General features: G+C 35.7%; 1 protein-coding gene across 2 annotated transcripts in view; it reads right to left on the minus strand.

The window, feature by feature from the left end:
* The window catches only part of MAPKAP1 (MAPK associated protein 1), a 343,015-nt gene that overhangs the window by 290,549 nt on the left and 25,094 nt on the right, over window positions 1-27,372 (minus strand). For both annotated transcript variants that reach the window (XM_036751105.1, XM_036751106.1), the window contains 2 exons: window positions 13,302-13,625; window positions 8,297-8,386 (listed from right to left, as the gene is read on the minus strand). In XM_036751105.1, the coding sequence (XP_036607000.1) occupies window positions 8,297-8,386; window positions 13,302-13,560 (349 nt within the window). In that variant the 5' untranslated portion in view covers window positions 13,561-13,625. The remainder of the gene's footprint in view (window positions 1-8,296; window positions 8,387-13,301; window positions 13,626-27,372) is intronic.

Below are 27,372 nucleotides of genomic sequence, written 5' to 3' on the forward strand. Positions count from 1 at the left end.
AAGGGAGAGAGTCACAGACAATTCCTAGCAAAGAGGACCCAAACATAGATCTGATGCCAAGTCTGGTATTCTTTCCCATAAACCATGCTGGCTCTAGTCATGTTTTATCAATGTATAGATAAGTATATCTACAATCAGTAATCAGAACATATTTGATATAACTAAAGATCTACTATGCCAACATAATAGTACTACACTGTCTAGAGAATTCTATCTCTACCTTCATTCAATAGATTGAGTCATCACTCTCTTTCTAGTTTGCTTTTAGATGTGCATATAGCATTAAGGACTATGTTTCAAACCAAACTGCAATTTATTAAAGGAAACATTTATAAACAATTAAGGAGGAGAGATGGGGGAGAAGATAGGCTAATGGAAAATTAATATTCAGTACTCTTTCCCCATACCAAGGCCGTCCAAAATGTGGCCCACAGTGCAATTTATGCAGCCCACCTACAAGCATAGAAATTTATATAAGTACTTTAGTAAATGAAGCCGAGCTACCACGGAGCTCTCACTAAAATGGCAAATGAAAATATCTTGTCTATTGTTTCAATAAAAACCTGTGGTTGGACAGCCCTGCCCTATCCTACATTACCTCCATATTCTTTGGCCAGACTTCTGGAAAATGCCATACATGCAAACAGTAGTCTCAAGGGTAGTGAGGGACAATATACATAGCATATACACAGAATACAAAGGTAAGTTTCACAGTTAGATAGATAGACAAAGCAAGAGTTGGACAGAACGATGTTAAAACGATGAGCATAGCATTCCAAATGAATGCAGGGATATTCAGATGGCCATATGTCACATTCTAGAAACACAAAGGAACAGAATTTCTGGCTAAAATAGATCAAGCATTAAAACCAGGGCTTAAAGGAAATTATGTAAAGAAAGCAAAAAATACTTAGCTTTATTAATAGAGGTAGCAAAACAAATTAGAAAAGCTATTTCCTTCAATTATATAAGGGATTAGCAGAGTTGCATAGGGAACTCTGATCATCTTATTTTATGTATGTGTGTGTCTATAAAACATATTTTTTGTATATATATACATATATATATTTTATTCATACACACAGAAGATATAGAATTGAAGAGGACATAACAAAAGGTGCTCAAAAGATAAAATAATCTGTTTTCACATGGGAAAAGAAAGTATCTGGTCAAGGGAAAGAGGTAACACACAAAAGTAACTTGGAAAAACTCTTCATTGCATGCCTCTTTTATGCAAGGTAGTTTTCCCCACTCTTCCTCTCCCTTCCCCATTCTCACAGGGCATCCCTCTTTCTCACCCATCCTTCATTTCTGAAATCATCCCAAACATAAGAGACTCAGCACCCATGCCCTCTCTCTATGTAGAATCTTTCTAATTGCCCTAATAATGGTAAGATTTTTAGGAGATACAAATATTATCTTTCCATATAAACCTTTTTGTTTAGACCCTTATGATTTCTCTCACATTATGCTATCTCATACTTCTCTTGAGCCTTGTGTTTGAAAGTCAAATTTTCTATTTAGCTCTGGTCTTTTCATCAGGAATGCTTGAAAGTCCTCTATTTCATTAAATATCTCTTCCTCTCCGCCCCCCCCCCTTTTAAGATCATACTCAGTTCTGCTGAAGAGATTATTCTTGGTTGTAATCCTAGTTCCTTTTCTGGAGTATCATATCTAGAATATCATATTCCAAGTCCTTTGCTCCTTTATCATGGCAGCTGCTAAATCTTGTGGCTCCAGAGTATTTGAATGGTTTCTTTCTGACTGCTTTCAATATTTTCTCCTTGATATGGAAGCTCTAGAATTTGGTTATAATGTTCCTGGGAATTTTCATTTCAGTATCTCTTTCAGGAAGTGACAGACGGATTCTTTCAATTTCTACTTTGCTCTCTGGTTCTATAATATCAGGGCAATTTTCCTTTGTAGTTTCTTAATACATGATGTCTAGGCTCTTTTTTTTAAATCATGGCTTTAAGGTAGCCCAATAATTCTTAAATTAGATATCTCAATCTCATTTAAAGTAAAAATAGATCTCTTCATCTATTTTCTAGGTCAGTTGTTTTTCCAATGAGATATTTCACATTTTCTTCTATTTTTTTTTCAGTATTTCACTTTGTTTTATTGTTACTTGATGTATCATAGAATCATTAGCTTCCACTTGACCAATTCTGATTTTTAAGGAATTATTTTCTCAAGTGAGGTTTTGTACTTCTTTTACCAAATTGTTCAGTGTTTTTAAAATTTTCTTGCATCACTGTAATTTCTTTTCCCAATTTTTCCTTTATTTCTATTATCTGATTTTTAATTATTTTTGCTCTTTAAAAAACTCCATTTCTTTAGCTCTTCTAGGAATTCTTGTTGGGTTTGCGTCCAATACGCATTTTTCTTTGAAGCTCTGCTTATAGATGTTTTCAAGTCATTGTCTTCTGAGTTTGGGTCTTCAGCTTCCCTGTCACCACAAAAGCTTTCAAATACTTTTTTTGTTACTTGCTCATTTTTCCAGCCTATTTCTTGACTTTGGATTTTATGCTTGAGTTGGGCTCTATTTGGTGCTTCCAACATGATATGGTCAAGGGAGAGTCCTGGTCACTAGCCTCCTGGTCTACACTCTCGTTCTTACCTAGGCAGGGACTCTGCTCCCTCACAACAGCAAATCTTCTGCTCTTCTCTACCTTGGAACTTCAACCCACAACTTGGTAATGGGCAAAGGAGCCATCAAATGATGCTCAGTCCCACACCAATGCTATTACTGGGGTCCCCTGTAATATTTTCCTGATCAGATATTGAGTCCTCTTATCATCCTAAGGCACTGAGTATTCCTGTGCCACCACTACTACTGCTGCTACCATCACCTCCAGGCTCCCAGTCAGTGCCATTTCTGCCATTCACTCCTGGTGAATTTCCATCCTAACATCCACAAACCTCTCTTTCTGTCCTCCTAAGCTGTCCTGGGCTAGAAAATATGAGTGACTTTGACTTTTTTTTTTTTTTTTGGTTATCCTGCTCAGAATTTGATTTGACTCATGTTTAAGAAGTTGTTTAGAGGGTTTGGTTTGGAAAGCTCAGCAGAAGTGCTCAATTCAACACAGAATGTCTAAAACCCAAAAGAAGCATTTAAATTCATTGGAATTTTGATATATTGGAAGAAATGATGATATAAATGCCTGAAAAAAGAGTCCAAATACTAAAAGGCAATTGAACTTGGAAAAATTACAAGATAACTTTGGTGATCTGATTAGAAACAGCTAGTTTAGAAATAACTCATAAATCAGAAATGACATACATAATATAAGGGTTTCCTATGAAGATAGTAGTATGAAAGGTTGCACAGGAATCAAGAATTCCAACAAAAATATCAAAAGGGACAAGATCAAATAATGATCCAAAATACAAATGGGAAAAAAAAATAGGAAGCTCTCTTATACAATCCTGAGTAACAGAAAAAGTCAGGTAGGAGTCAAAGTAAGCCCATGTGAACACAGATAGGCAAAAAGAAATTCAACAACCATAAATCAACTCTTAAAGAAGAAAATCTTAGGATGGGATGATGTCACTAGTGAATTATACCAAATGTTCAAAGAACAATGAACTCCAATCTTACATGAACTGTTCACAAAATGCAAGGAATTCTACCAAATTCCTGCTATGATACAAATATGGTCTTGAAATCTAAACCAGGAAAAGACTAAGAACAGAAAGAAAACTATAAACACATACCACTAATGAATAGCAACACAAATATATTTAATAAAATATTGATAAGGCAAATATACTAAATTTTGGCAATAATGAGCAAAATACTAAAAAGGATTATACATTATGGGAAGGTTGGATTTATACTAGGAAAGCAGGGTTGAATATTAGAAAAACAAAAACAACTGATCATCTTAATTAAAAACATTAAAAACCATATAATTGTATTAATAAATGTGGAAAAGGCTACTGAAAAAATAAAATACCCTTTCATATTAAAAATATTTAAAAACAGGAGTAAGTGGGCCTTTCTCTAGTAACACAAATCATATCCAATGAAAACCAAATGTCTGCATTCTTTCTGTGGAAAAATGCTAAAGGCATTTCCAAAAAGATCACAGTTAAAGCAATGATGCTCATTAATACCACTATTATTTGAAGTAGTTCTAGAAATGTTTGATATAACAATAAGACAAGAAAAGAAATAAATGGAACACAAAGCAAAATAATGACTTATAATTATGAAAGTCTATAGAGAATCTTAGAGGCAAATTTTAAAAATGAATTGAAACAATAGCATCAACAAAGTTGCAGGATATAAAATGAATCCACATCTACCATCAGCTTTTCTTTATATTACCACCAACACACAGAAAGAAGAGGTAGGAGAATCATATTCAAAGTAACTACGGATTATACAAAATATTTGGGATTCTACCTACAAAGACATACACAAGAATTACATGGCTACAATTATAAAGCACTTTGCAGAAATAGACAGACTTAAAGAATTGGAAAGAAATTAATTGTCACCTGGCTGGGCTGCGACAATCTAATTAAAATGGCAATATTATCTAAATCATTTTAGTATTTCAATGCCATACCAAACTAGGAAAAAATAATAAAATTCATCTGGAGATACAAAAAGTCAAGTATCTTAAGGAAAATAATACTTAAAAGTGGAAAGGAAGGAGGCCTAACAATTCCACTTCTGAAAACATACTACAAAGGAGTAATGATCAAAACTACTTGGCACTGGTCAAAAAACAGACAAGTTGATCAGTGAGAATATATTAGGCACACAAGATCCAGAGGCCAAAAGACATAATAGTACAGTGTTTGATAATCCCAAAAGCCCCAACTACTGGGGTAAGCACTCACTATTCAACAAAAACTTCTAAGATAACTGGAAATCATCCTGGCAGAAATTACATCTAGAACAACCTATCATTCCATGCACCACAATAAGCTCCAAATGGATGGATACCAGGATATAAAAGGTGACATTATAAAAAAAATAAGAGTTGCAGTGAAGAAGATACTTTTAGCAACTACTGAGAGAGGCAGAGCTCTTGATCAAAACAGGAATAGAGAAGATCACAAGAGTTAAAATGAACAGTTTTGATTACATAAAATTTAAAACATCTGCACATATAAAATCGATGACCTTAAGATTAAGAGAGAAACAGCTGACTATGAAAAAACTTTACAGCAAGTTTCTAGTACGGGTCTGATAACCAAGATAATAACCACAATATACCGGGAGGTGATAAAACTACACATAACAAGAGCCATTCCCCAATAGATATATGGTCAAAAAATATTAACAGAGAGTCCTCAAAAAAGGAAAAGTAAGCAATAAAAAATACAAAAATGCTCCAAATCACTAATAATAAGAGAAACGCACATTAAAACAACTCTGATGTTCTAACTTACATTCAGCAGATTGGCAAAGATGACAAAAAAGCAAAATGACAACAGACTATTTGGGAGGTGAAGAACATTAATGAACTATTTGTAGAACTGTGCAGTGATCTGAAAATCCTGGAATATAATTTGGAACTCTACACAGTCATTAAATTGTGCCTATTTTTCAACCTAGCAACACCACTACCAGGTACATCCTCAAAGACATAAAAGAAAGGGCTGGAAGGACCCACTGGCACAAAAATTTTCAGAGTAGCACTTTTTGTTGCAGCAAAGAAATGGAAACTGAAGGGCTGCCTATTAATTAGAGAATGACTGAACAAATCATGGCATGTAAGTGGAATGGAATGGAATGGAACATGACTGAGTCCTTAGAGATGATAAAAGTAACAGGTTTAGAGAAACCTAGGAAGAGTTGTGTATATCAAGGCAGAGTGAAGTAAGCAGAAAAAGAAAGACAAATTTTTAAATGACTATACTGTTTTAAGGAAAAGCAGCTTTGAAAGACTTGAAAACTCTGACGGTGCAGTGACCAATTACAAATCCAGAGTGCTGATGAAGCACAGTTGCCATATCTAGGCAAGGAGGTGACAGAAAAAAGGTGTAGAATGAGAAACATGTGGTTTTAAGAGGGAGGAGGGATTGTGTGTGACAGAGGAGGTTCATGAAAGAGATGTCCAAAAAAAAAAAAGGAATATAAAGGAAAGAGCATCAGTGAAGCATTTTTAAAAATAAAAATAAAAGAGAACAAAAGGAAGATTCAGAGGAAAATGGACAAACAGCATATCTTTGAAACTAATATAACAAAATTATTATATACTTTTTAAAAAGAAAATGAGTTGGACATAGTTGGAATTTGTAGTATCATATGCAATTTTTTCTGCTCTTGTTGCATATGAAAACATGCATGACTGTTAAGTGTTTATCACATCAGAAAAACAAAACATAATATAGGAACTTGAAATAATTCTGTGTTCCTAGGCAGTGAGAAGATTGACTAGAAACCTCATTAAGATATATAAATATTCTTAAATAGGCAAGATAAATAACACAAAGCTGTCGAAATTGATGTCAAATACTCAATAGACCTTTAACAGGAGGTAAAACCAAAGGCCTAGCCTTCAGGGATTTTAAAAACTTTATTTCTAGTAGAATTTAAAGTTTCTATAACAAAGTAAGAGTCATTATGATTGAATAGTTTGGGAAAATTTCTAAAAGTGAAATACTGGGATGGGATAAAGAAGAAATGGGGTTTTTGACTTAATAGCATCTTCAAATATAACTGTCTCTGAGAAACGCTTCTTCACTATTCATTTAACTAAGTTTCAAAGTTTATCGAGCTGACAATGATGACTAATTTTTAAAATGTTAATTTGTCAATGCCAGGATTAGAAGTCAAGAAACCTCTGTTCTGGTCTCAGCTCTGCCATGAACTATATAATGTTGAGGAAGTGATAGTACTTCTGCATGCCTTAGTTTCTCCCATCCATAAAACTGAAAAGATGGGACTAGAGAAGGCCCATGGTCCCTTTCAGTTCTAAAATTCTATCTGTTTTTAACATTTGATGTTCTTCCCAGTTTTGCAGTCTATTGCCTCTGCTCTAATACCAGGGGTGGGGAACCTGTGGCCTTCTAGGTCCTTGAGTGCAGCCCTTTGACTGAATCCAAACTTCACGGAACAAATGCCCTTAATAAAAGGATTTGTGCTGCAAAACTCAGACTCAGTCAAAATGCCACGAGGCCGCAGGTTCCCCACCCAACATGTTCTCAAGTCTGCAAATCTCTGCATCTCAGTTTCTTCATCTGTAAAATGAAGATAAAGGAAAACTCCTGATCAACCTTAAAACACTCAAAAATGTGGTTATTATGGTACTTCCTTCCACCTCTGACATTCTGTGTTCTAACATTATAAAATCTAATGTTCTTCTAGCTCTAAAATCCCATAATTCAAATGCTGGCAAGTTAAACATTTAATGTCTTTTTAAAATACACATATTTTTTTAAATGGTAAGATAATTTGACTGAATTTCTTATATTAATCTTCCCTTCTTGCTAAATGACATGACCACCTGAGACAAGAATTTTAATATACACTAGCACACTTTTATATAGCCATGTATATATACACACAACATGAAAAGACACTAGTATCTGATACTATGCTCAGACAAAGATGTTTATTATGATCACTGATTAGTGCAGGAAATTAACGAGGGACTGCAACAAAGACTGAAAAGAAGCAGTCAGGAAAGACCACACAAAGCAAGGTATTTCCAGAATATAGGAAGCCAAAAGACCGAGTACAGCAAAGAACGATGCAACCAAAGACCAACACAGAATTACTTAATGTTAATATATAATAGACCGGAGAACACAGAATGCTGGAACTATAAGCGTCTTTTGAATACAGAATCAGATACACAGTGTTAGAACTGGAAGAGGCCTCATCTATTTCAAAGATTCTTAACTTGGGGCTCCATGAACTTGTTTTTGAAAAATATTTTAAGAATCATTTGTTTCCTTTGTAAGCCTAAATATTTATTTTATGGATTTAAAACATTAATCTGAGGAGTCTATAGACTTCATTAAACTGCCAAAGGGGTCCATGACACAAGAAAAACACTAAGGACCAATGATCCAGTTGAACTCCAGCCTGAAACATAAAAACCACTCTAGGATATCCCTATCTAGTGATCACCTGAAGCAGTGACCACAAAATAAAAATATGGTTTTTAGAGAACAAAGAAGAAAGAAAGAAAAGCCCAGATCCATTGAGTCATCTATCTACTGATGATGTTTGAAAATAATTTACTCAGCTTTATTTTTCACAATCCTATATAAAGAAATGTGCTACAAGTAAAAGAACAAAAACAACAAATGAACATTCTGTGTTTACCTGAATGAGAAGCATTTCTTTCTTTCCATGGAACATTCTTGCATTTTATCTGGTTTTGTCTCTCTTTTCGAAGTCGCTCTAATCTTTGAGCTTGAAGAGAAATATTATAACTATAAGTTTGTCAAGGAAAGTTTACTATAAACAAAGACATAATTAACTACCTTTATATGAATAAAGATGTTTTATACTGCATATGTAGGAAAAAAAAAGTCATAAAATTTTAAAGGTGGTACCCCTGAAAGGCAAATACCAACAAAAACATGAAAATGTTCTTGATTTATAATTGAAATTAGAGGATATAAAACATTAATAGAGATCATAAAGATAGTATTAACATGGAAGAGAATAATAAAATGTGAAAACTTCTGTGATTAATATGACATTTCATTATATAAATCATTAATAACGGTCTTAAAGGAATTTTAATGCACAAATGAACTGAAGTGAATATTACATTACAGAATAAAATTACTGTTATGAATTACTCTACCCGTTTCAAAAATTAAAGATAAATGAACTCAGACTAGACTATTAAAGTTTTAAATATAAAATCCTTTATCTAAAAATCATGAAAATTATAAAATGTCAAAGCTATATAAATTAGCATAGCTTTTCTTCAGTGGGCTGAAACAGTTTATAGGTAGTAAAATAAATGATTTGTATCTTTGTAACATTAGTCAAATCTTAAAAAGAACAATTTCTCTTTACCATATTTTGACTCAATGTCCAAAATACTAAGACACTTCCACAATTAAAAAACAAATCCATAATATCATTAAGGTAACCCACAGTTTCCATTTACTAACATTGTGGATTTCCAGTGGGAGAAGCATCTAAAATCCCCAAAAGAAAACACTGGAAAATACAACCAACCAACAAGTCTTCAAAATCCTGAAAGCTGCAATTCACAAAAATACCATTTGTAACACAATTGCTATGTTCTAACTGCACATTTTACTAACTGCTACTCCTTTTGAATGGACAAAGAAAAAAAGCACTGACCAATATTATCACTTTTTAAAATACTTCTCTGTTAATAGTATGTGACTTCAAAGTCCTGGTGAATTTCAAATCAAAAAACAAATCTCTTCTTCAACCACTTCTAGATTTGGCAAAAATAATTCTCTTTTTATAGGATGGTACAGGAAAATAGCAAAATCATTTTTACATTTTTATTTTAACCATTTTATTGTGGCAAAAATATTTTGATTATGTCAATGTAACCAACCAAATTTCATTAAAGAAAAATATATTCAGTTGAAATCAATAACTGTAAAGTGTACAAAGAAATAAAACTGCGAAGTTCTTAATTGTATTTTGTTGTTGCTCAGTTGTTTCCACTGTGTCCAACTCTTCATGACTCCATCTGGGATTTTCTTGGCAAAGATACTAGAGTGTTTTGACATTTCCTTCTCCAGCTCATTTTACAGATGAGGAAAATGAGGCAAACAGGGTTAAGTGACTTGTCCAGGGTCACAAAACTAGGAGGTGTCTGAGGCCAAATTTGAACACAGGTCTTCCTTGCCTCTAGGCCTGGCACTCAATCCACTGTGCCAACTAGCTGCCCTTCTTAACTGTATCCTCCCACAAAAATCTATTCCATCTTATCAGACAATAGGACTCCAATGACTTTCATGGAAGTCAATTTAAACTGAAGAACTTAAAATCAATGGTCCTCAATTATATTTAAAGCTTCATACAACTTATTTCAGTAAAAATTTCTTTCAATACTGGTAAATGCTATTAATTTTTTCCACAGTTAAAATCTCCTTAGCAGATTTCACAGGATGTTAATTTGTTTATATGACATAAGATCACAGGACATGGAGATGGAAAGGACTTTATAGTTCATCAAGTTCAACTCCCTCATTTTACACATGAGTGAAGTTAATTGAGTTTCCCATATTTGGTATAGGTAATACAGAAGAACTTGGATATGAAGCCAGGCCTTATAGTTCTAAACCATTAGAGAACATTATCTATTACCACAGATTAAAACAGTGTCATAAGCTGGAGTTGTGATACCCTACGCACATTATCTTTCTACTAGAACCACGGCTCCATTAGTCCTCCTCCACTAAAGGCTTCTTCCATTGATTCACTGTGACATAAGAAAGTCACCCTGGTTTCTCAAAGGTTAAAAGAGGAGCCTAAGCTCTGACAGGTCTGACCAAAAAGAAGGTATAAATAGCAAGCCCACTGTACACAATATCAGCAATATTTTAACAAGGATTCCCTAACAATTCCAAAGAACCCATGATGAAAAATGCTATCTACCTCCAGAGAGAGAACTAATGAACTCTGAGGGAAGACGGAAGTATACTTTTTGTTTTCTTGGTTTTTTGTGTTTTCTATTGCAACACGGCTAATACGGAAATATGTTTTGCATGACTTCATATGTAGAATTGGTATCATATTGGTTGCCTTCTCAAGAAGTGGAGAAGTCACGAGAGGGAAGAAGAGAACTTGGAACTCAATGGCTTGGTTTTTTTAAGAATGTTAAAAATGTTTTTAAAAATTTGTACATGTAATTAGGAAATATCTAATGAAATAAATTTTTTTGAAAATTTTAACTTAAAAAAAATCCAGGATAAATTATTTTTGTCATCTGGAAACTAGCCAATCTAAGCATAAAGAAGAACATCAGTATAATAACATTATTTTCCCCTACAAACATTAGTATGAACTAATGATGACTATTACAGGTGATAACCTATATGCTAGGGGGACAATTGTTTTGATGGGGTAGAAGAAAAAAATGCCTTAAAGCTAACTGAACTAAGGTAAATTCATTCTCTCCTGAATTGCTTGGAGAAGGAGTGGAGGATGGAAGAGGTGGGATGTGTTGTTTAGAATAATTCTAGCAAAGAGCTAAGACCAGCATCACAGAGCCAGCTGTTTTGGAGGAATGCATAGTCTTTTAAGAGGCTACAAAAGCAACAGTTACAGGTAGCGAAATGTCACCTTAGAAGGTGGGCAGAGAAGTACAGAGTGACTCCTAACCAGCTCAGACTAATAAACTCCATTCTCATCAGTAAAAATGGCAAATTAACTGTTTGACTCACTGTTTTTCTGTATCATTCATATGTCTGTGATTGCTACTTGGTTCTTTGTAAATTTTGGATTCTTGCTAACTCAAAGGTTGGAGCTTGAGGAAGCCAATGTCTTAGAAAAGGCATTCAGAGTGGCAATGATTATTTAAGAGGAAGAGGGGGAAAGACAATGAGCAGAAAACACCAAGGACTACTAGAGAGAAATTATGGAATGGAAAAATCACTACAATTGGAGTTACCCATCCTGGTTTTAGGCCCATGGGCAAGTCACTTAACCATGCTACCTCCATTATAGTTTCCTTATCTAAATAAAACTTCTGACACTACTTATCTCATATTTTTTCTGTAGAGAACATCTAAAAGTACTATAGAAATACAGCTTATTTTATTCTTTCACAGAATTGGAAGAGTATAGAAAAACAGATTCTACTACACTGTACAAATAATACATTTTACCTCCATCAATTAACACATGGCCTAGAACAGGTGGGAAACCCGAGGCCTCAACATCACATGTGGCCTTCTTGGTCCTTGGGCACAGCCTTTCATATAACAAATCCTTTTATTAAGGGGATTTTTGCTCTGTGAAGTTTGGATTCAGTCAAGAGGCAGCACTTGAGGATCTAGAAGGTCACATGTGGCCTCAAGGTCACAGGTTCCCCATCCCAACCTAGAAAATAGTAACCACTTAACAAAAGCTTGCTGTCAAAATGACTAACTCTATGAACCTCTGTTTTCTCATTTTAAAATGAGAATAATGACATTTGTACTACCTCTCACAAGGTATTGGGAAGAAAGCACCTGTTAACACTAGAGTACAATATAAATGTGAGCTGCCATCACTGCCATCATCATCATTGTCGTCATCATCATCGTCATCATCATCATCATCATCATCATGCACTTCTTAGACTGGTTAGGTCAGAACAATTAAAGATATAGGCTTTGAACAGTCAGGAAATCATAAAGTCTGCCCTAAACCACAACACCTACCTACTATATAAGTCAATAGGAAGTCATGCTTTCTAATTCTTTGAAAAGCTAGGAGATCAAAAGCTCTTTGTGAGCAGTGACTGCTTAATTTTACATCTTTGCATCTTCATCAACAAGCACAGTGCCTACCTAGGTGTTTAATAAACACTTGTCAACCTGGAGCAAAATCTTTAGTCACCCCGTACTGCAAGAATATATAAGACAACTATCATGAAATGTATCTCTCTAAAATACTATCTCTTCAGGATGTTTCTTCCCTTCCCATTCCAAAGTACCACACAATACAAATGTTATTCATTCTTTCATTTAACAAACATTCACTATTTATTAATTACATACAATGTTCTAGGTACTGCACCTTTTTTTCCCCAAAGAATTTTAGAGTAAAATATAGAATGTAAGAAGTAGAAGGGTCCTTAGAGATCAGCTAATCCAAAATCTTCATTTTACAGATAAATAATTTGAGGACCAGAAAGAAAGAATGATTTGCCTAAAGTCCTAAAAGCTAGTATGGTTGCAGAACCAGGATTTAAATGAAGGAATTCTGGCTCCAAGCCCCATATTCTTTCAACCTAACTAAACTCTCCTAATAACAATTTTTAGAAAAGCTTACTAAAAATAATTGCAGAGGTAATCAATTAACGGTGATCATTCAAAACAAAGATATGCTATTTCCACACATATCATTACTCAAGAAAAACAGACTATATTCCTTTACACTAAATTTCTCTGTGAAGCAGAAAGGGGTTGTAAAAGAGATATATGTCTGGAGTTCGAAGCCCAGGGAGCTAGACTCCCAGAGCTACTTACTCCCCATGTGACCTCAGACAAGTCACTCAATCTCTACAGGTATTGTTCACTCACATGTAAAATGAGGTGTTAGACTAGAGTATCTCTGAGGATTCTTCCAGATCTGAGCCTGTGGAGCTCAGAGAATCAGGGCCGCATCCCACATTTACCTGTGTTTGAGCGTCTTCTGATGCCAAAGTCCCAACTTGAGGTAATGTCAACAGACTGGGCATAGACATAGCCCTGAGTTTCAACACTGCTTCCTGGCATTTCTGAGCCATTGTCTCCAGGCACCAAAGGTGGATGAAACTTTTCCAGATCTACATCATGATCAATCAGAACCATCTCGCACATCCCCGTGTCATCGCTGGTCACATGGGATTGCCGGATATGAGCCAGGATGATCGTTGGGTTATCCAAGAAGGCCATTCTTTATGGAGGCCAATTTCCTTAAAAGTCTACTTTCTCCTCTTCATATTGTTTAAAGGGATCACCTACCAAAATAAAAAAAGGGGGGGAGGGACATCTACATGAGCTTAAAAAGAATACAGAAAATAACAAATTTAGAAAGGCAAAGTAACTTGTAAACAGTCAAAAGGTTTATAAATGACAAACTTTTCATTATACTGTGATGCCTCAATCATACCAATAAAACACACTTCTATAGTGCTGCTGGTTTTACAAAACACTTTCTCACAACAATCTAGAAAGGTTTAAGGCCAAATTCTTAATTTTTCACAGATGGCATTCAGAAGACCTTTTTCTGACTACACCACATTATTTCTCCATGTGTTTGAGATGTAAAAGGAACTTAGGATAAGAGACTGGAAACAACCTCCAAGGTCCAAACTCCTCATTTTACAAAAGAGGAAACAAACCCAGAGAGGGTAAACCACTTGCCTGAGGTCACAAAGGACAATAACAAAAACACATTTTTACAGTACTTTAAGGTTTAAAAAGTGCTCTCCAACTAAAAATTTCTGAGGTTAGTAGTAAAAGAATTATCAAGCCCATTTTATAGTTGATGAAAACCTGACGTTCACTGAGAGGAAGTGAACTACACACAATTGTAGTACTATCAGTGTTGAAGAAGGGATTCATAGGATCACAGATATGAAGCTGCAAGAGACTTTTTGTTGTTGTTGAGTCATTTTTCAGTCATTTCTAACTCTTTGTGACCCCATTTGGGATTTTCTTGGCAAAAATACTGGCCCAGTTTGCCATTTCCTTCTCCAGCTCATTCTACAGATGAGGAAACTGAGAAACGGGGTTAAGTGACTTGCCCAGGGTCACATAGCTACTAGGAGTCTGAGACCAGATTTGACCTCAGGAAAGATGAGTCCTCCTGACACCAAGCCTAGCATTTTATCCACTGCACCACATAGTCGCCTGGAAGAGACTTTAGAGGTCCATCTAATCCAAAACCCTGTCTCTCTAGTTGGGAAAACTGGGGCCTAAAGAGGTCAACTGACATGTCTTGCCCAAATCCTGACCAAAGTCAGGATTCAAATACAGGTCTTCTGATTTCAAGTCCAGTGCTTTTTCCATTACAATTCATTGCTTTTTAAGAATCTGGGTGAGCAAAAAGGAAATCCTTTACCACAGAGATTATACAATTCTATATCCTAAAGAACTAGAATCAGGACCAGGACTGAAATTCCAGTTTTGCTATTTACTACTTCCTTATCATTTCTATTCTCTGTAAAATGAAGATTTTGGTCTAAATGACCCTGATGTTACTTTCAGTTCTAAATCTTAGAAGATATACATGGTGCCAGAGAGAAAGACTGGCTATTCTGCAACTAATGCAATATAGCTAAAGAAATAATAGTCCCTCACTTCAGAAATTCAAAGCCTATCACAGAAATGTATTAGGCTCTTATTTAGTTTTCCTCTTCATGCCATCTATGAAGAAGTTACTATTGAATAGGCAGTTATTTTTTCAAACAAGGTGATTCCTGCTCACCTTTTCAACTCAAATATTACCTCCTAAAGGATTTCTTCAGTAATTCTCTCACTCCATATTAGTGGTCCCAATCCCCTGACACCTATGTTTTAGGGGTAACTCAGCTCGTCCTCTTTCTCTCCCTCTCCTTCTCTCCAAAGGAAGGTAAATTTTGATGGCCTGAAGCTGCCCACTTAACTTGGGATTTACTGGCTAGATTTCTCTCTCTCTCCCCCCCCCCCCCCCCCCCCCCCCCCCCCGCTCTCTCTCTCTCTCTCTCTCTCTCTCTCTCTCTCTCTCTCTCTCTCTTTCTCTCTCTCTCCCCCCACCCCTTCCTTCTTTCTTTTTTTCTTTCTCTCACAAAACTTTAAACCCAGTTTGCTCTAAAGCTCATAGACTGGACCACCCAATAGGTCCCTGCCCAAGCTCCACTTAATGGCTGTATTTTGGGCCCTCCTAGCTTAGAGTGAAAGTCAACTGTTTTTCTTTGGAGCAGCAACCCTGAGGGTCTTCCCCTCCCAGCTTGATTATTTTTTCCTTTTTTCTAATTAAAGGGGCCATCCCTTGACTCACTTCTTAAAGAGGCCTATCCACTGAATGGGCCGTACCTCACTCTAAGTGGAATACATGAACAGGCCTTGGCCTAAAAGGGCCAGGGTCTCCTACTGCATCCTGGGTCATCACCAGTCATCCTGATGAATATCAGGCCCCTGGATCCAGATGGCTCTGGAGAAGAAAGTTAGGCTGGTGACCTTGCACAGCCCTCTCTCACTCAAATCAAAGTCAAGTCATGTCATAACTTCCCTGATGTCATGGTCCTCTTTGAAAACGAAGGACAAACACAATAACAACAATATGCATCACTGTGCGTTATATTAGCTCCATGTCTAATTCCCTTACTAGATTATAAGAACTATGAGAGTGAGAGCACATATTATTGCACAGGTTCAATTCTCAACTTAATACAGATGACTCCCAAATGTATACATACAGCTGTAATCCTTCTCAAGCTTCAGGCTCGAATCACCAATTTATCTGCTAGATGCCTCCAAATGCATAATCTATAGACATTTCAAAATCAGCATGTACAAAATGGAATGCACCTTTTCCTCTAAATCTACTCCTCTCCTCCCAATGTGGCCATTTCTACCAGGATCCTTCCAATCCTCCAGATTCCCAGACCCAAAGTCATCAACAACTCTTTATTCTCCCTTATCCCTCCTATCAAATCAGTTGCCAAATCCAGTCAATAAGAGCTCTACAACATCTCTCATACCCATCCCCTCCTTCCACTCACAAGTTCACCCTAAGCTGTTATCATGTCTTGTATAAACCTGTTTCTAGTCTCCCCTCTCCAATCATAGCTGCCAAAAGTTTCCCTGAAGTACAGGTTTGACCACATCACCCTCTAGCTCAAGGTGCTTTTAAGTAGCTCCGTATTTCCTCTAGGATAAAGGTAGCAGAGTACAGCCCAGGACCCAGGTGAACTCTCCCAATATCCCTCTTCAAACAACTTTAAAATAACATCTCACATCAAATTTTGGGGCAGCAGAGAAAACAAAAGACCAAAGGGAGACGTTTTTCCAGCTTAACACAATTTAGGAGGTTGGTAGGAGAAATCTGTAACACCAGGATGGGCATAGGCCTGGGGCACAGCAGGAGCACCAATAACAGGCATTAGAGGTAGCCACAATCCCAGCAGTAGCTTTGGAAGCTCTCAGCACAGAGAGGATAAAGGGGTCAGGCAAATAGTCAGAAAAAGATTACACAGAACCCTTCTGCTTGCACTGGGTGCAGCTGGTACTGATTAGCAACTCTATTGCCCATAAGCAGTTCAGGTCACAGTTCCAGGTTGGAAAGGCACATTTGTGATCAGTCATGAGGAAGCAGGGTCCCTAGTCACAGTTTCAGGACCAAGAAGAGCACTAGTACTTGCGTCTGCAGGGGAACAGGGACCCTTCACTGAGTAAAGACCAAAGAGCAGATCAGAAGAGCAGTGACACACATCTCCTAGCTCTGACATCAGGAGCACAAAAAGCTACAAAAAAGAGCCCAACTTTAACATAAAATTTAGTCAAGAAACAAGCTGGAAAAATGGCCAAACAAAAAAAAAATCACTTGAACATAAAATGCTACTATGGAGGCAGGGAAGACCAAGAGATAAACTTAGAAGAAGGCAACAATAAGAAAACAACTACAAAGTCTCAAAGAAAAATGCTAATTGGACCCAAGGGCCAGTAAGAATTCATGGAAGAGTTAAAGAAAGACATAAGAGTTGTAGAGGAAAAATTGAAGAAAGAAATGGGAATGATGCAAGAAAATTATGAAATGAAAATTAACAACTTGGTTAAAAAAAGACGTGAAAAAAAATTCTGAAGAAAATAACACCTTAAAAAAACAGAATTGGCCAAATAGTAAAAAAGGTACAAAAATTCACTGAAGAAAAGAACTCCTTTAAAAGCAGAATAGGCTAAATGGAAAAGGAGGTAACAAATATTCAATGAAGAAAAGAACTCCTTAAAAAGCAGAATTGTCCAAATGGAAAAAAGAGGTTGGCTATAAAACTGTATACCCTTTGATCCAGTAATACCACTATTAGGTCTGTACCCCAAAGAGATCAAAGAAAAAGGAAAAGAATATTTATAGTGGCTCTTATTATGGTGGCAAGATTTGGAAAGTCAGAGGAAGCTCATTAATAGGGCAATGGCTGAACAAGTTGTAGCATATGATTGTGAGGAGTACTACTGTGCTATAAGAAATTATTGGGGGGAAAGGGAGAAGTTCCAGAAAAACATGGCAAGACCTACATGAACTGATGCCAAGTGAAGTGAGAAGAACCGGAAAATTATTGTGCACAGTAACAGCAATGTTGCAATGATAATCAATTGTGAAAGATCTGGCTACTCTGAAAATATAATGGTCCAAGATAATTCCAAAGGACTCAAGATGAAAAAATTCTATCTACCTCCAGACAGGAAATTGATGAACTTTGGGTGTAAATTTAAATATAATTTTTCTCCCCCCACCTTTTTTTGCTTTTTTTATGATATGACTAACATGGAAATATATTTTGCATGATTTCACATGTATAAGTGATATAGTACTTGCCTTCTCAGTGGGGGAGGAGGGGTGGGAAGGATTGTAGAATTCGAAGTGTAAAACAAAAAGCATGCAAAAAATGAAGGGAAAAAAAAAAAAACCTCTGACTTTGTTTTCAGTGTATTATTCAAATCTTTTCAATGTCTACCTCTAGTCTACCTTTCCAAACTTCTATAAACTACTCCTCTTTACATATTCACATTCCAGGTCAACTGACCTACTAGCTAGCTGCTCTATACACTCAGCATTCAATTCCTGGGCTCAAAATCATTACACAGGCTGTCCTGTACACCTAGAATGTACTCCCATCTCTAGCTTGTAGAAGTACTACAATCCTTCAAGGTTCAACTCAAGCACAACCTTCTAGGAGAAGCCTTTTCTGACTGTATTACCTCACTATAAGTGGGATTCTCTATACTCAAATTACCTTGTTTTCATTTATATGTAGAAATGTTGTGCTTTCCTTCCCTCAGTCCCAATTTAACTGCTTCAGGGGAGGGATCGTTTTTAATTCCATCTTTGTATCTCCAATATCACTAGCATAATACACTGAACAAAGTAGGTTCCTAATAAATGCTGGCTAATTTGAAAGAAATCTAAATTCTTTTTATTCCCTAGTATATAGTATAATACTGTTGAGAGGAAAATGATTTACAAACCTTAAAACAGGATAGAAATGTGAGAGGTTATTATTATTACTATTAATGTTGCTAATACTACAGTATAGTAAATACAACAATGGATCTTTGAGGACTGAGGATCTTATAGTATTTCTCATAATAAATACTGTTCATCAAAGATCACTGTGTGGTGCAAGAGATGCAGAGAATAAACTTAACTAGAGCCACCAGGATATATATCCTGCAAGTTTTAGTTTTTAATTAAATATTTAAATTCTAGAGATTTAGATATAGAAGCAATATTAAATAGTGAATGTTAGAATATAGAACACAATGTTAAAAGCTTAAAAGGGAACCCAAAATTTTAAATCCAATTCTTCCATGTATACTAGCAATATCAGTCTTGGGTAAATCTCTTCCCCTCTCTCAAAACCTCAGCTTCCTCATTTGAAAAATAGAGATAAAAATACACGATAGGGTCACTAGGTCATTGTGAGGATGAAATGAGATAATGGATATATAGTACCCCAATAAAGGGCCTGCAGTTCTATTGCTTTGAACCTGAAGAGCCTCCCAGCTAGCTGAAAGAAACTGAGGCAAGCAGTCTACTAAGCTCCAAACAGGGGCAAGCCTACAGTTGCATCACTCAGTTCCAAACTGGTGTTGAACAGAACTTAAAACCTCAGACCAGGAAAGCAGCAATCAAACTGGCCATAAATCAAACTGCTAGAGGGTGCACTAAAAGTTGGCAGGTCCCCAGGCCCTCTAAGATCCCTGAACTATGAAGTACTCAATATCCAGAAAGCAGTAGCAGTATCTCAGAAAATAAAAATCAGGACCAAACAAGGCCCCCAGCATCCCTTCCATAAGTGTGCAGAGCCTAACCCTAACGGGATGTCCTAATTCAGGAAGTAAAGATGGAAGAATCTGCAGACAAACAAAAAAAAGGAAGAGCTATTAAAGTTATCCCAAGGAAGCAACTGATAAAAAAAAAAAAGTGCCTATATACACCAAAATATTCGTAGCAATATTTTTTTGTGTGTGTTAGCAAAGAACTGGAAATAAAGCAGATGACCATCAGTGGGGGAATGGCTAAACAAAGTGGTACATGAATGTGATAAAGAATATTACTGCATTGTAAGAAACAACAAATCTGATAAGAAGTATGAAAAGACTCACACTAATTGATGCAAAGTAAAGAGAACCAAAAAACAACAAAAATTTAGTTGGAAAGAACCACAAAACCAATCAAAAATGAATGCTGTAAAGCATGTACAAGCATGACCCCAGAGAAAATATATGAAAAGACATCTACTGCACTACTTTGCAAAAGTGGGAGGTTCAAAGATGTTTAACACACATATAACATCATTCACACAAATTTCAGTTTTTGTTGATTCTTTCCTCCTTTTTTTCTTTCAAAAAAATTATTTGTTATACAGAATACACTTCTGGGAAAGGAAGAAGGATACAGGGGGAATTTAAGTGATATAAAAAAAAAAGATCCATAAATTTTAAAGAGCTATTATGGCGCCAGAGACTCCCAAGACACAAATTCAGAAGAAGATAATAACTTCAAAATATCTGGAAGCAAAAACTCGAAGAAAAACACAGCTTGGACAGAAGGTCAACTAGAATGACTAGGAACAAAATAAAGCAAGAGTTTTATGAGGATATTACAAATGAAGGAAGAATGACATGAAAGAATTGGAAAAGGAATGAGATCTTTGAAGGAAAGAATTGAAAGGAGAATTAACAGCTTAGTATAAGAGGTATAAAACCTTACCCTTGAAAATTAGAACAGACAAAACAAAAGATAATGACTACATGAGACAGCAAGGAATATTAAATAAGAGGAGGAAGAAAAGGAGGTAAGGTACCTTGTAGCAAAGCCTATCAGGAAATGCAAGTTGAAGACTCACAAAGAAGGGATGGGGGAAACAAACCACACTTGAACGTCATACGACCTGGTCAAAGGATAAAAGAATGAACACGCACATAAACACGTATGTGTACACAAACACACATACACACACACATAAACATAATTTGGTGTAGAGACACATTCATTCCATAGAGAAACAGAGAGGAACAGAGAGAAAGAATAAGAGACAGAATAAATTCAGGGTTATAAGCCTTGAATTAGTCATAAACAAAACAAACTCTAATCTAGAAGAATGGATTATGAAGAGAGGTTTGAAAGAAAAGGGAAAATAATTGTAACTGGGGTCTGGATGAAAGAAAAAAAAGAGGGATGAAAGTAGATAGAGAAGCTAAAAGAATAAGTATAGATCACTAGTGCTGAGCACACTCCTTAACACCTTGTTTTCTTTGTAAAGAGGGGACACAGAGCAAAACAGAGGAGAAAGCATACAAAAATAGGAGGAAAGGAAATATACGAATAATAATCATAACTGTGAGTGTGAGATGAATTCACCCATTAAATGGAAGATGGCAGAATATATTAGGAAGCAAAATACCAAAATACGTCTTTTATAGAAAACACACCTCAAACATAAAGACTCACACACAGCTAAAATGCGGAACTAGAGATAAATCTATTATGCTTCAGCTGACTTCAAAAGGAGGAATAGCAATCTTGATCTCAAAGTAACATCAAAAATAAACTTGATTAAAAAAAGATAAATAGGGAAACTATATTTTGCTGAAAGTAATGGATTAATATCAATACTCAACATATACACACTGAATAACAGCATCTAAATACTTAAAAGAATAACTAAACAAATTATAGGAAGACAAAACTATAAAACTATAATAATAAAGGATTTCAATGTATCCTTCTCAGATACAAACCAATCTAATGAACCTAAAAAACTTTTAAATTTAAGTTTTATGGACCTGAATAGAATTTGTAAGAAAATTAAACGACATATATCTAGCTATTGCTGAATGAAAATAAAAAGCAATGTATATATTTCTCAGCTATACATAACATCTCCATACCATGTAATACTACATAAAAACCTCACAAGCAAATGCAGAAAAGCAAAAATATTAAAACATCTTTTACAGATCACAGTACCAGAAAAATGTATTGAATAAAGAGCTGTTAGAGAAAAAAGGGAATAAAATAATCTGGCTGAGCAAACAAATTGGCCAAATTTCAGAGGGCTTTAAATGGCTAGGACCTGGATGAATTTCAGGGTTTGTGAGTTGGAGGGAAGTTGTGGAGATCTCTGGGCCCATAGATGTGGCCTGTATTTGTAGAAAAGCGTGTCCCAGATTTATGGGAGGAATGTTTTGTAGCAACAATTCTTACTTCGTAAATGACCTCTGTTAAGAGATAATTAAATCTGCAAGTTTAAGTGCAAAGTTGGGAGTAACCCAGAGGGAGTGTACACTTAAGTCTGGTAAGCTTTGCTTCTTTCTTCTAAATGTAGAATGTACAAAAACACCTGGTTAATAAAGTTTTCTAATTTAAGGTCCAGTTAAGTGAGGTACTGAACAGCTTCAACATGACATTAAGACATCACCTAGGATATTTCAGATGGTCCTACACACTCTACCTAAATAGATCTAAGGCCCCAAGATTAGAAAGCAAGTTTTACCAGTCAAAAGAAAGCAAGGCTACCAGTCATATTAATTAAATGAACCATTCATTTAGGAAAAAAATTATAGAATTAGACATGAAATTAATTGGGAATAATATAAATTTTATAAAAATCACAGAATATTAGAACTGAGAGGAACAGTCAAGAATATTTAATCCAAGCCCTTCACTGAGGCCCAGAGAGATGAAGTAAATTTCTCTAAATTCACAAAGATAATGAATAGAATAGTCAGAATATAAACTCAGGTCCTCTGACTGCAGATCCAGTGGGGATGATATTTGCACTATTTCACAGAGCTAGTGTAAGGAAACTGCTTTCTAAACATTCAAGCACTATGAAAATGTGAACAATTACACTGAAAACACATTACATAAACTTATCAAATTTCAGAATTGGAAATACCCATAGAGCCTTCCTTGGCCAACTCCTTAATTTTACTCCATATCTGACATTTATTATTTATGAGTTCATGGGAGAATCGCTGAGCTTCTCTGATTCTCAGTTTCCTTATCTATAAAATACGAATAATAATGTTTGTACTCCTTACCTCACATAGCTGTTGCAAAAAAAGTGTTTTGCAGGCATTAGCGTGCTCTAGAAACTGGTAGCTATTATCAATGTTAATATTTACTAAGGGTTTTTTATGTGTTGCCTATCATAACTAGGCACAAGATAAAAGTGCCAGGTTATTTTTCTCATTGGGTGAGTTTCTTGGATAAGGGTAGAGAGAAGAGGGGAACTTAGCATATACTAGGTCATATTAACAATAACAGAAATAGTATTGGAAAGAAAATTAGAAGTCATACGGACTAATCTGTATCTCCATAAAAATTTCCTTTATAATACTCCTAATAATTAGTCAGCTTCTGCTTGAAGACCTCCACTAATACGAAGCAATAAATATGCTGTGACTTGAAAACAATCACGACTAGGTTACTTCGATTTATTTAAATGATCTAAATTCTAATTCAATTGAAAGGCAAGAAGATAGAATAGTGACAGCCACCCTGGAGCCTAGAACACTTGGGCTCAAGTACTGCCTCTGATATACACAGCAAAATCACCATGAGCAAGTCACTTAAATTCTCAATGCACCAAGCAACTTAGACTTAAACAGGTAAGGAGTTTCCACAGTGGGAATTCCCCATACTAATGAAAGAAGAGATGGAGACCAAATAACAATTAAAAACAATAATAGTGCAGATACCTCTTTCTGATAACTCTCCAAAGTTCAAAGAGCTTCAATAAAATCAATTACTGAAATACATATTGCAATTCAACAAACCATTACTAAGAACCTATCCTGTGTCAAATGCTCTCAGGAATGCAAAAGAGGAATAAGATATGGCATTTGCCCTCAAGGAATTTATAATCTAATTAGATAAAATAAATCAAGTACACAGATAACTATATATAACAGGCTATCTCAACTACAAAGGAAAAATCCAAAGTCCTGTGAAATAATCAAGGAAGGCATTATAGAAAAAGCAATACCTGAGAAAGACTTCTAGATAGTAGGTAGGATTTTCAAGTAGAATTCCAGGACAGGGGGAAGGAGACCATTTTAAGCCAACATGATGACATGAGAAAAACATGCAAATGCAAGAAAACAAAAAGAGTTAAGGGAACAGTAAGAAATATAATCTGGCAAAGTTACAGAGAACATAGAGTCAAAGCTGGGAGGGAACTGAGAAATCATTTAGTCATTTTGTTAATTTATTTTTTTATTTTTAGTTTACGACATTCAGTTCCACAGGTTTTGGGGTTCCAAATTTTCTCTCCCTCCCTCTCTTCCCCCCCCTCAAGACGGCATGTAATCCAATGTAGTTTCTACATTTACCTTCACATTGAGCTTATTTACATAACAGTCCAGTTGTAAAGAAGAATTATAACCAATGGAAAGAGAAATCTGCGGTCTGAAAAAGAATAAGCAGCTCATCCCAAATCCCAAAGGCAACAAGTGAAACAGTCAGAATTTGAAATTGGGTCCAATGATTTCAAATCCATGGCATTTTTCACATGATCACACTCACTAATATGAGGAAAAGAAATCTGAAATAAATCTGGAAAGGACATTTGGAGGCAAATTATGGAAGGTTCTCAGATGCCAGGATAAATTGATACTACAATCTGAAAGCACCAGGAAAACATTAAAATTTTCAAGAAGAGAAGGGATGCAAGGATTATGGGGAAGACTATTTTGGCAGCTGCATGAAAGATGAATTAGAAGAGGGAGAAAATGGAAGCAGAGCTACTGAGATTCAAAGCTGAAAAGAGGTTTAAAGGTCATCAATGTCAATCCCTTCATTTTACAAATGAAAAAGCTGAGGACCAGAGAGGTCATAGAGGAAGTAAGGAGCAGAGACCAAATTTGAACTCAGGTCCTATGGCTACAAATCCAGTGTTCTTCCACTAAACCACACTGTCTCTCAATAAAGGAGAATGCTACAATAGTCCAGATGAGAGGTGATGAGGGCCTGAAGTGTGGTGGTGGAGGGCAAGGTAAGTGGAGACATGAAACAGACTCTGGAGATATAACCAAGAGTACTTAATTGGACACAAAAGTAAAGGCAAACAGAAAAACAAAAATTGAACCCAAAGTTATAACCATAAGAGATTGATTGAATGTTGATGCTACTATCAAAAATACTGAAATCATTAGAAGGAGAAAGTTAAAGAACAAGTGTCAGACTTATTCTCTCCAAATAATGAAGCATGTAAACATTTACCACAGCTAACTATGTACAACCTAGAATTAAACAGGAACAACACTTGAAAATGCCCAGGTACAGTGGTTATTTCAAAACACATCCCATCTGTGTCTACATGCATTTTACCATTTACTTGATAGTACCAAATCACTCCTCACCTGTAATCTGAGAGACCTTGTTTAAATAAGCAACAGCCGGAGGCTCCAAAAGGGCTGCAAACTCCCAATCAAAAATTACTGCTGCCCCATCAATGTGTCATATAAATGTTGGCATGTTAATTGTGTATTTATAAGATTGTTAATGGTTAGTTAATTTACCTCCCACACTATTATTGTACTTGAAATGATTTAATGGCTGCTAAGGGAGTTAACAACATGTAACAGCAGATGTGAGATTTTATTTTATTTTTTTACCTTTTCACACTGTACCCCGACTTCAAGCCATTAACAATCAGTATGCTAGGACCGGCTACTGCCTAGGAATCTTGACACTTAAAACACGTACTCATATTTCCTTTACAAATCAAAGTAAGGCCATAAGTGGCAAAAACAAAACCTTGTCTTTTATATTAAAAAATCTTGTGTTTACATAAACCATAAATTCATAAAGTTAAAAGAGAATTTAGATCATAGGAGGTTAAACATGAAAGGGACCTTTGGACACAGAGCACTAGAAGAGAAGTGTCAAATACCCAGGCCCCTAGCAGGCCCTAGCAATCAGAACCAGATTAAAATGTAACTGAGAACTATTTAACAAAATAAATTAAAATACAATAATACATGGGTAATATTAATGTGTGGTTTTCAAAGTCAATATACAGCCTACAGTTTTAGTGCTTCCAATTCTGAGTTTGCTACATGGCTCTAGAACATAAACTGTTAGACCTAGGGGGCATCTTAGAACAAATAATGTTGGAGAATGTCAGTTAGAAGAGAAACAGGTGGCCATCAAGTCCAGTCTAGCCAACCTCTGAAAAAAGAACTCCCATGACAACACACCTAACAAGTCAGCATGCATCTTTCACTCACTCATCATGCTGTCTTTCATTGAAGACCTCCAAAAAGGAAAAACACCGCTAACTACTCCCAAAGACAGCTCAATACAGTTGTGGAAAGCTACAAATACAAAGAAGTTTTACATTATATCTAATCTAAATTTGCCTCTCCAACTTTTTACCCATTACTCTAAATTTTGCCTTCTGGGGCCAAGTTGAATAAGTTGAATCCCTTTTCCAACAAGACAGCCCTTCAAATACTTGAAGACAGTTATCATGGTGTCCATCCACCGCCCCTGCCTGTCTTCTCTTCAAAGGCTAAATATCCCTATATCCTTTAGCCAAACCTTATGAACTTGTGGGCTTCATCATACTGACTGTCTTCCTCTAGGTACTATCTAGTTTATCAATGTCTTTCAGAATAAAATGCAACGCTCAGATCTAAACAAGATACTCTAAAGGTGAGTATTGTCAAGGAAGAGTAAAGCTGGGATTCTCCCATCCATATCCCTGGTCACTATGCCTCTTTCAATGCAGCCTAAGATTATGTTAGCTTCTATGGTTGCCATGTCATACTATGGACACATATTGAACTTACAATCCAATAAAAGTATTGAGTCTTTTTCAAATTAATATATATCTAGCAATGCCTCCATCATCTTTCATTTGGAAAGTTGACTTTTTTTTTTAAACTCAATTATAAGACTTTATATTTATCCCTATTAAATTTCATCTTATAAGATTAGGGCAATGTTCCACCCTGTCAAGACTAATTTGAATAATTCTTTAATTCAGCATTATCAACTATCTCACACAGGTTTGGGCCATCTGATATTTTGATAAGCTTGTCATCTACACATTTATTCATATAATTTATAAAAAATATTAAAGATCACACGACCAATCAACCAGAGATGGTCTGAGCTATTCCATTAGAAACTTCTAAGTCAATCAAACCGTAATAACTACTCTGAGGGAGACAATAAGTATCGAATCTATTTCTGTTAGTCTAGCTTACATTGCTCCACTTTTCCCACATGAATAAATGAAAGGCACAGGAATAAACATTTTCTTAATATGATAAATAGTATATCTAAAACCAAGGATTGACATTTGTTAAAATGGAGAAATACTAGAAGCCTCTCCAATAAAGTCAAGAGTAAAGCAAGGATTTCCACTGTCCTTGCTGTTATATGACACAGTTATAGAAATGATAACAATAGCAATAAAACAAGAAAAATAAAGGAATAGGCATATCTCAAGAGGTAAAATAATGCCTACTGACAGATATTTAGAT

Source organism: Trichosurus vulpecula, chromosome 3 (genome assembly GCF_011100635.1).
Source record: "Trichosurus vulpecula isolate mTriVul1 chromosome 3, mTriVul1.pri, whole genome shotgun sequence".
Taxonomy (NCBI): domain Eukaryota; kingdom Metazoa; phylum Chordata; class Mammalia; order Diprotodontia; family Phalangeridae; genus Trichosurus; species Trichosurus vulpecula.